The 10828-nt window shown below is 52.2% G+C and overlaps 1 protein-coding gene across 1 annotated transcript; it reads left to right on the top strand.

Annotated features, from left to right (window-relative positions):
• The first annotated feature begins 996 nt into the window (after nt 1-996).
• Nucleotides 997-1641, top strand: LOC137839297 (uncharacterized). The gene has a single exon (XM_068648418.1). The coding sequence runs from the start codon at nt 997-999 to the stop codon at nt 1639-1641; it is 645 nt and encodes a 214-aa protein (XP_068504519.1).
• The last annotated feature ends 9187 nt before the right edge of the window (nt 1642-10828 follow it).

Below are 10828 nucleotides of genomic sequence, written 5' to 3'. Positions count from 1 at the left end.
GAAAAGATGCCAAGAAATAGACAACCATCACCTGCGCCATCTGCTGACGAAGGAGCTGTGACAATGGCGCAGGTCCTGGAGATGGTGCGCACGCTGCAGGATAATGCCGCAGCGTCAAAGGCTGAACAAGAAAGGATGCAGACGGAGTTGGCCGCGTCGCAAAGCAGGAACGACGAGCTGAATCGCTTCAATGACGAGTTGAGGAGGACGTTGCAGGCGCAGAGGGAACACGTGGTTGACGAAAGGATGTCTAGGCAGCCGTCACCTCCAAGAGCGTTCCCCATGCCATTCTCCCCTGAAATCATGGGAACCATGGTGCCTCCCAACCTGGTGGGGGTGAAGGCGTCGTTCAAGGGGGTAGAAGACCCGGAGGCACATCTGATGGCGTTCCACACCCAGATGATGTTGTCTGGGGGCTCAGACGCTGTGTACTGCAAAATGTTCATGAGCACGCTAAGCGGAATCGCCATGGAGTGGTTCGTGAGCTTACCAGAAGGGCATATCACGTCTTTCTCTCAGTTTTCAAAGCTCTTCACTGAGCAATACATCGTCAACAAAGCACCTGCAGTGGTGTCATACGATCTGTTCGACGTGCGTCAGTACCAAGGTGAGTCGCTGAAAGACTACCTCAACCGCTTTGGAGCACAAGCGGTTAGACTGCCCAGCAAAGATGAAGATATGCTGGTGCACGCGTTTAAGAAGGGAGTGCTGCCTGGCCCCTTCAGCGAGTCTCTCATTAGAAGCCATCCCAGCACCTTTGCAGAGATCCGACGACGCTCGGTGGCGCACATAGTGGCAGAAACAGAGGTTTCTGAGAAGAGAGGAAGTGCTGCACCACCAAGACCGCGTGGAGGGCAAGGGAAACCGCAGCAAGCAAGGGTGCATGAGGCCAAGGAGGGGAAAAAGGTGCGGGAAAAACCTCGTCCCTATGCACCAGGCAAAGATCAGAGCAGGGGGCGTGCAAGGGAGAACAATGCGCCCCCAATATACAATTTAATGGTGGGATTGGCGGATCTCATCGCCCTTCCTGCTGTAGCAGCAAGACTACGCGTACCGGAGAAAACTGATAAGGTACTTGGTAGAAAGAAGAATGAGTGGTGTGAGTTTCACCAGGCTTTTGGCCACACACTTCACTCCTGTTTGGCGTTGGGTCATCAACTGGCAGAGTTGGTGAAGTCTGGGTTCCTAGCAGACTACCTGCGTGAGCCGCAGGGTGATCGCGCGTCGGGATCCCAAACCGGAGAACAGCAGCATGAAGTCCCTGTACATGGGGAAGTGCAAACAATCGCAGGAGGCTTCTCTGGTGGGGGATGCACTGCGTCACAGAGAAGGAGGTACGCTCGGTCGGTGATGGCGATAGATGCGGTAAATAAGAGTCATTACCCTGAAGTAGATATTGTCTTCAGGAAAGCTGATCTACGGGACGTTGTCCCGCACGATAATAACCCTGTGGTCATTTCCCTCATTACAGCAGAAAGACGAGTGCACAGAGTACTCGTAGATCAAGGAAGCTCGGCAGACGTCATGTTCTGGCCAACATTCAACAAGCTGCAGTTGTCCCTTGATCAGCTAAGACCGTATACCGGGTGTCTCTACGGTTTTGCAGGAGATCAGGTAGAGGTGTGGGGATACATTAGCTGAGGACAACGTTCACTGACGGAACGATAGCCCGCACTGAAAGGATAAAGTACTTGGTGGTGAACGCCCCTTCTGCGTACAACGTCTTGTTGGGGAGGCCAACACTTAATAGGTTGGGCGCAATACCATCGACGAGGCACATGAAATTGAAGCTGCCGTCGATGGAGGGGACCGTAATAACCATCAAGTCGGATCAGGTTGAGGCTAGACGCTGTTATGAGAACAGCCTGAAGCAGAAGAGAAGTGTATGTCATGTCACTACGACACCACCCCCAGGTGCGCGCGAAGAGCGATCGGTGGTTAGGGAGACACAGGGCGCTCAGAGGATGGAGAACGCTGCGGTGGGGGGCTTCTAGGTAGCCCAAGTTGAAGAAGAAGAGGAAGGCGCGATCACTCCTCGCGAGTCAGGGATCGCGAGGGCGGTCATCGCCAATGAGAGAAGGCCCCACACAGTTGAAGGATGGGTCAAAGTGGACATCGAGGGGAAAAAGTTCAAATTAGGGGAATCCCTCGTTGAAGAAGAGCGAAGGATGATCGTTGGTGTGATTGAGGAGCACATGGATGCCTTTGCATGGTCAGCATCCGACATGCCAGGAATCGACCCCGATTTCCTTTGCCATCGTTTGTCGATGGATCCCAAGGTTCGACCTGTGCGACAAAGGCGAAGGAAATTCAACGAGGAGAAGAGGAAGGTGATCCACAACGAAGCGCAAAAGCTCCTTGCTGCAGGGCACATCAGAGAGATCCAGTACCCCGAGTGGCTAGCGAATGTGGTGCTGGTTCAGAAGGCAAGCGGCAAGTGGAGAATGTGCGTGGATTTCACTGACCTCAACAAGGCGTGCCCCAAAGATTCTTACCCCTTACCCAGTATAGACGCCCTAGTTGATAGCGCATCAGGGGGAAAGTTACTCAGCTTCTTGGACGCTTTCTCGGGGTATAACCAGATCAGGATGCACCCCATGGATGAGTGCAAGACCGCGTTTATGACGGAACGGTCTTGCTATTGCTACAAGGTCATGCCATTCGGGTTAAAGAACGCGGGGGCCACCTACCAGCGGCTCATGGATAGGGTACTCTCGCGCATGCTGGGAAGGAACGTACATGCATATGTAGATGACATGGTGGTTACGTCCCGAGAGAAGAAGCATCATGCAGCTGATCTGGAGGAACTATTCACCACCATTGCCAAGTACAGGCTGAAGCTTAACCCAGAGAAGTGTATTTTTGGCGTGGAGGCTGGGAAGTTTTTGGGTTTCCTCTTAACAGAGCGGGGAATCGAAGCTAACCCAGAGAAGTGTGCAGCAGTCGTGGTAATGAGGAGCCCAACGACGGTGAAGGAGGTGCAGCAGCTCACCGGTCGCTTGGCAGCCTTGTCCCGGTTTATGTCCGCTGGAGGGGAGAAAGGTCATCCATACTTCCAGTGTCTCAAACGCAACAGCAGATTCCTTTGGACACAGGAGTGCGAGGAGGCCTTCATCAAACTGAAGGAGTACCTGGCGAGCCCACCAGTCTTGCGAAAACCTCAGGTAGGCATCCCTCTTCGTCTATATTTCGCTGTGACGGAGAGAGCAGTCAGCTCAGTCCTGGTGCAAGAGCAAGACCAGACCCAGAGGCCTGTTTACTTTGTGAGTAAGGTGCTGCAAGGCCCTGAAACAAGGTACCAAGACCTCGAGAAGGCTGCCCTGGCGGTGGTGTTTTCAGCTAGAAGACTCAGGCATTACTTCCACAGCTTCACAGTGGTGGTGATGACTGATCTGCCTATCCAAAACGTGCTGAAGAAACCTGATGTAGCAGGCAGGATGGTCAAGTGGGCGGTGGAACTGTCAGAGTTTGACATTCAGTACGAGCCCCGAGGACCGATCAAGGGGCAGGTGTTCGCGGACTTTGTGGTCGAGCTGTCGTCGATCGCGACACCTGCAGAAGGTTTAGGTTTCCAATGGGTGTTATCGGTGGACGGTTCCTCTAATCAGTAGGGGAGTGGCGCTAGAGTCATTTTGGAAGGCCCAAACGGGGTACTGATTGAGCAGTCCCTCCGCTTTGCCTTCAAGGCCAGCAACAATCAGGCGGAGTACGAAGCCCTGATCGTAGGAATGTTGCTGGCAAGAGAAATGGGAGCAAGAAACCTGCTGGCCAAAAGTGACCCTTTGCTGGTCACGGGGCAGGTTACAGGGGAGTTCCAGGCAAAGGATCCCCAGATGGCATCCTACCTGGAGTATGTACTGCTCCTGAAGACGTCCTTCACCGAGTTTGAATTGGTACACGTGCCAAGAGAGCAAAATGCCAGAGCAGACCTGCTTGCCAAGCTGGCCAGCTTAGGCAAAGGGGGGAAGCAGAGGACCGTCATTCAGGAGACCCTGAAGGTACCACGTGCGTTCGTGTCAGACAACCAGGTGCTTCATGTATACAAGTCATTGGAACGCCTGACAATCGGTCATCGGTCGTTGACCCAAGAAACGCTGAGAGCATCGAGGGTGAGATCGCGACCGTCGAAGACCGATGAGTCAATGGAGGTCCGCGCGGAGAAGGAGCCCGACACCTAGATAACGCCATACCAGTTGTACTTAGACGTGGCAGAGGCAAAAAGGATAAAGAGGAGTTCAAGTAAGTTTACTCTAATAGATGGAAACCTCTTTAGATTTGGATTTTCTCACCCTGTGCAGATCTGTGTGCACGGCGAGCAATGCACCAGACTCATGTCTGAGCTGCATGAGGGGGTGTGCGGTAGCCACGTAGGTGGTCGCGCTTTGGCAAGTAGGATACTCCGCGCGAGGTACTACTGGCCAAAGCTGAAGGAAGACTGTGTAAGGTTTGCTCAGCGCTGCAAACAGTGTCAACTGCACGCAGACTGGCACAAGGCACCTCCTGAGGAGTTGAGGTCCATCCATAGCCCGTGGCCATTTCACACATGGGGGATCGACATCCTAGGACCTTTTCCCCTGGCGATAAGGCAGATGAAGTTTCTCATCGTGGCCATTGAGTACTTCACCAAGTGGGTGGAGGCAGAACCAGTCGCACACATCACCGCACAGAAAGTCGAGCATTTCGTCTGGAAGAACATCGTCTGCCGCTTCGGAATACCCAAGAGGTTGGTCTCCGACAATGGCACCCAGTTCACGAGTCATCAGCTGAGGAAGATGTGTGAAGAGTTAAAGATACAGCAGGTTTTCGCTTCAGTGGAACACCCACAAACCAATGGGCAGGTGGAGTCGGCAAACCGAGTACTGCTCAGGGGGCTGAAGCGAAGACTAGACAAGGCCAAAGGAGGCTGGGCAGAGGAGGTCCCCAGAATTGTATGGTCCTATCATACCACCCCACAGTCCAGCACCCATGAGACACCCTTCAGCCTTGTCTATGGGACAGACGCCATGATTCCCGTGGAAATACAGGAGAGCTCCCCCAGATTCTTGAATTTCATTGCTGAAGAGTCCAATGAAGAACGAAAGGTGAATCTCGACCTGCTGGACGAAGTGCGGGAGGAAGCCAGAGTCAGTGCTGAAGCCGTAAAGAGAAGAGTAGAGCGGAGGCACAACTCTAAAGTGAGGCCCAGGCGCTTCCAGGAAGGTGATCTGGTGATGAGAAAGGCGCATCAGAATGACATGCAGAACAAATTGTCTCCAAAGTGGACAGGCCCGTACAGAGTGGTTGAGACGTTGGAGAACGGAGCTTATCGGCTAGAAACTCTGGAGGGAGGAGCAATCCCCAAAATGTGGAACGCCACCCATTTAAAATTTTACTTCAGTTAAGTTGTAAAGTAGTTGCGTTCTCGCGCTAAAGATACATGCTTTGTATGTAGTGGAAACAGTTGAACAGACAAGGGGGCACTCTTTTCCCTAAGGAGGGTTTTTAACGAGGCCACCCAATTAAAGAAAAAATTTCCAGCATATCAAGTGTGCGCAACTGTTAAAGTTAAAATCCTCCTTGCCCCAGGTGCAAGTGCAGGTGATTGGTTAGGCCTTACTTGCCCTAGGCACAAGTACTGGCACCGATCTAAGTCTTGCTCACCCCAGGTGTGAGCGCAAGCAGTTAAGGGTTTGAAAAGCCAGGGGTGCTGGTAAGACCAAGGGAGGGAAAGGAAAGATTTTGACAAATGTCCTTACCCACTTGGCATACACCAATATTGGCCCAGTAAGGCTCTTAGTCCGAAACCCTCTTCACCCCAGGAGTGAGGCAGGGAATGAACGACTCAACCCGTCGAAGGGTGATGACCTTGGGGAAAGTAAGAGGGGTTAGCGAGAAACACTTTTCTTTCCCCAAAACGAGGCATCACCTCGAGCGATCGATGTCAAAGTCCTCTATGCACTTAGCGCTAGAGCGACAGAGAAGCTAAGTGAAGATCGAAGAACGATCACCGATGAGTCGTCAGTGAGTGGTTAGTGGTGCAAAGCAGCGCACAAGAACTGTTAAACACAAGGCTAAGGGAGTAGCTAGTCGTGATCAAGTAGAGGCCAAGAACAAGAGAGGCAGATCGCGCTAGGCCTAAGCTGGTTAACACTTAGTCGTGTGCAAAGGGAAAGACAAAGCTTAAGATCGCGCTGAACCTAAGCTAGCTCACAGTTAGTCATGTGCATAAAGAAAGGTGAAGCTCAAGAAAAATACAAGAGAAGAAGCTCATACAAATTGAGGGTTTATATTCACAACCAAGTCTTATACAAATTTTGAGTACTAAGAAGAGTTGTGCAGAAGTTAAAATTTACAAGGAAGAGAAGAGATTAAGGGGCAGGAGGGGTGAGCTTTCCATCTACCACTTCGTGATAGATGCTGAACTGCGAGAGGTCCAGGTCTGGGAGAACGCATCGGATTTGCTCGAGTGCTAGCTCGAATCCGTCAGTAAGGGCATCAGCACCCACGTTCATCAAATCAGCCTTCTCCGCCTCCAGTTTTTGCTTTGAGGCCTCCACAGCATCTCTCTCAGTGGTAAGGGCAGCAAGGGAGGAGGCAGCTTCTTCCAGTTGACCCTTGGCTTCAGACAGTTTGCCCACCGCCTCCTCAAGTTTTTTCTCTCCAGCAGCAACCGCTTCTTTGGTGGACTCGAGCTCCCCCACTAGTTGAGAGTTCAGTTGGCGTAGGGAGGAGGTCTCGGCCCGTAGCTCCACCACCGCACAGTCCAGAGAGCTCACAGTCTGCCCCATCAAGATCTCCGTCTTGATGGTCTCTTGGACCTGCGCTAGGTACTCCCTCCTAGCATTTTCCACCATTCCCCGCATCAGCTCTATAGACCCTTGAGCAGCTTCGAAGTCACTTCGCAGTGACTCCTTGTCGTGCTCAAGCTCCTTCACCCTCTTCTCCAGGGCTATTTGCTTGCGATGCTGGGTGGAAAACTCCAGAGAGAGCACCATCTGCCTGGCCAGGTGCATGTCCACCTCATCACCGTTCCATTCGACGAGCTCCCGGTTGCTAATGAGCTGTCGAACCAAGGTGATGACCCTGCTGAAGTTTTCATGGCTGGCCCCAGAGGCGCTTGGGCGTGAGCTGGATCCACCACATTCAGCAGGTGCAGTGGAGATTGGCAGTGGTGGTGGGGGACCCCCAGGTTGAGCAGAAGCACCCCTAGCAGGATGAGCAGATGGACCAGGTGATTGGCCTGCTGGGGGGGAGATGGCGGTTGAGAAGTTGGAGGCAACTGTTGGCAGGGAGAAGGGAGGCATGTGGGCTCTGAGGCAGGTTGAGTAGAGGGAGGAGGGGGTGAACCTTCCTCTACCTCCACCACCTCGATCTCCCCAGGCTGGAGAGACGAAGCCCCATCGACCGCTGGCATTTTCCTCTGGCGGTGTATAAGAGGAGAGCCAGAGCTTTCCTCTTCGGTTGAGGCAGCAGCAGCAGCAGCAAGTGAAGTAGAAGCCTTCACCAGTCTTTTCCTTTTCCTTCCTTGCTCGGGGCCTTCAGCTGGCGCGACCGAGAGAGGAGGGGCTGCAATGGGCTCAGTGGTGGAAGAAGAGGAGCCAGTTCCCTTGGTTCCCCGACGCTTGGCAAGCTCCAGCAAGGCTAGCCTCCTGTCCTTCCCCGACATTGAATCTACACAGATGAGAAAGGGAAGAGTTAGATGCTCAAGTTACGCAGGTAAGTCAAAACACATAAAAGCATGCATGAGAAGGTGCAAGTATCCTAAGAGGTAGAAGAAGAGCTACCTATGTACTTTTTCAGGGCCACCACATCGAACTCATCCTTGATGAGGCGAGCGGAGTTGTACTTGGCCCCTAGGAACAGCCCACATAGCTCGCGCTTGTAGGGGGCCATGGCTTCGAGGTCCCTGGGTTTCTTGAATTCAACCCCAGGAACCCAGTAGAGGGGGTACCCCTCGAGCAGATTTGGACTTTGTGGGGTGGCAGATATCATGTAGAACCTGCCCTTCCAGTCTTTGAAGGATTGCTGGTATAGGCCCAGGAGCACTCGTCCAGCAACCCCGTTCAGGCTAACCCAGGACCTGTCCCCCAGATTCTTTGCCTCGAAGAAGTAGAGGAACACATCCACGGAGGCTTTGTGCCCGAAGTAATTGCAGAGGATCTGAAATGCCCGGATGAAGGCCCAGGCATTGGGATGGAGTTGGCAGGGCGCGACGTTCAACTCCATCATCAGCTCCTTTTCGAAAAAGGTGAAGGGGAGGCGCAGCTTCAACCTTTTGAAGATGGCGGAGTAAATGAAGACAAAGGGCACCCCATTGGTGGCCCTATCGTCCACACAGACGGGCATCCCTCGAGGATGGATGCGGACTTGGATGTTGAAGTCGTTTTCCCTGTCTATGGCGCACGAAGGTTCATCCGGGTCATGGCTCAGAAGGGAAGTGAGGTGACCCTGCGGTAGTAGGGTGGATGTTTCGGCCAGCAACGCCAGGGGGGCCCAGTCGATGATAGGAGGTGGCAACAGGCGATGGTGGAGCTGGCGCACTCGCGGAAGGCTGTGCACCAGAGGATGAGGCAATAATGTGCGCGGTTTGTTTCAACCGAGCCATCGCGAGATAGCTGCAAATGGAGGAAAAACGAAAGGTCAGAATGAATGGAAGAAGAGGGAATGATGAATGGTTCGGTGAAAACAGAGAAGGGAAAGGAGAAAGAGATGCCCAAGTGAAAAAAGGAAGAAGGAGAAGCAGAAATCAGGGCAAGAGCGCGAAAAACCCTAGCGCGGGTCGAGAGAGGGAAAACAGGGGAAATGAATGCATGATAACGAGAAAGGTAAATGCAAACGGTAGAAATAACCTAAATAGACCCAGGAAGAAGAAAAACCATACCTTTGGATGATCGCAAGAGGTTTGGAAGCAGAAAACTTGAAGAAAGATGGGTGCGCAGAGAAAGAGTTCGCAAGAAGTCTGAGAGTCGATTGAAGAAGATGAAGGAACAGTGAAGGCGCGCGCCAATTTGAATAAGAGAAGCGCTAGCGACACACCACGCTGGCCGTCGATGGGGCCACGTGTCGCAAGATTAGGGAAGGAAGTCCAAACGTTAAAGAAGCAACACGTGAGGTGGCACGTGATGCGGTCCCACTTGCCACGTGGACTGAGGGCACGACCACTTAGTCTCTTCACCGAGAACGAGTTCACGACTCGAGACTGGGGGGCTTGTGATTCGATCGGTCATCGGTAGTCGATGACGTCAGCAGCAGAGGACCACGTGGACCACCCGCAGGGTGACACGTGGACCAAATGACAGAGAGATCAAGGAGACGATCGCCAAGAGCGGTGATCGGGGGTCAGTAATCAAGTGACCATCGACAGATCAGGCGGCAGAGAGGTCAGGGGACAGATCACCCAGAACGGTGATCGGTGGTCAGTAGCCAAGTGGCCACCAACAGACCAGTTCCCAGACTCACGCCTGGGGGCAGAACGTGATAAGCAAATAGAGCACTGATCAGTCATCGGGTACATTGTCATCGGGGTCTCGTGTTACACGCAGTTAAGCTGGGACTGAGGTTCCTAGCGAGAGCGTTATACATGGACCTCGCATGAGCACATCTCAGGGAATCGCGCACGAGAGTGGCCTGAGGGAGCTAGTAAACCGATTAGTGATTGGTGACTCCCTCAACCCATTACGTGCGTGAAGGGTAAGTCGTCTACGCGGGGAGCAAAGCCTGGTGAGTGTGCCTAGACCGGCCACACCTGGCGTTCTCCTGAGAGTATGCGATTTACCCAGATGAAAAAAATATCCTAAGTTACTCCGCAAGGGCGTAACTTAGGCACACAAGAGAAGCGCTAGAGCCCTTCCAGTAAGTGACACGTGTGTGGTTAGATGTGAGTCGCATGCCTCCACGTGTCATCATCTGAGAGGGGTGCGGTCCAGATAAAGGTGCACTCTGTACCGCTAAAGGTACAGACAGCGCAGCCAAGCGCAGAGATGCGCGGACACGCACAGACACCCACACTCTACTGATTCTGAAGGTACATTGTCTCAGAAAAGCATAGCAGGGTTCTAACACATGCCAGAAAAGCATAACAGAATTCTGTTATGCCCAGAAGCAGAGAGAGAGACATAAAAGAGAATCAGGAAGAGATTGAGGGGGATACGAGAACAGAGAGAGCAAGAGTTTTTTCACTCACACTACTAGTTTTCTCATTTGGTGGTTCTGTGGTCTCACTTGATCGTCGAAGTGCAAACGGCCGCTAGAGGCGCCGTCTGTGTGTTTTGCAGGTCACGTTTGGAGCATCAAGAGAAGGTTCTGAGGGTGACTTTGCCGAGAACGCAGTCGCGTAGACGGGACAGAAAGCGCTACAAAGCGATTCCTCCACGTTCGAGTTGCCGGCAGGATCAGTTATTTACTCGCTTGAGGACTTGAAAGGGTCCATCACCTCGGGGACTTAGTTTGGACTTCCTTTGAGTTGGAAATCTATCTTTGCGAAGGTGAAGCCAAACTAAGTCTCCTTCCTCAAAAATTATTTCTTTCTTCCCTTTATTGTTGTATTTTGTGTACTTCTCATTTTGTTGTTGTATTTGGAGTTTAATCTTCTCATGCATTTTCTTTACAAAGTCGGCTTTGATTACTCCTTCCTTATGCACAAATTCTTATGGATTAGGAAGAGGTATCAAATCCATGGGTGTGAGAGGATTAAAACCATATACTACTTCAAAAGGAGAAGCATTAGTAGTCTTGTGAACTACTCGATTGTAAGCAAATTCAATGTGGGGAAGATACTCATCCCAAGATTTATGGTTGCCCTTCATGATAGCCCTAAGCATAGTCCTAAGAGATCTATTGACTACTTCGG

This window comes from Phaseolus vulgaris, chromosome 3, assembly GCF_000499845.2.
Source record: "Phaseolus vulgaris cultivar G19833 chromosome 3, P. vulgaris v2.0, whole genome shotgun sequence".
NCBI lineage: Eukaryota > Viridiplantae > Streptophyta > Magnoliopsida > Fabales > Fabaceae > Phaseolus > Phaseolus vulgaris.
Note: the sequence above shows the minus strand (reverse complement) of the source record. Positions and strands in the feature narration are given on the sequence as shown.

What these genes read in the sequence shown, in the direction of transcription:
- LOC137839297 (XM_068648418.1), top strand. Translation starts at nt 997, where the DNA reads ATGGTGGGATTGGCGGATCTCATCGCCCTTCCTGCTGTAGCAGCAAGA.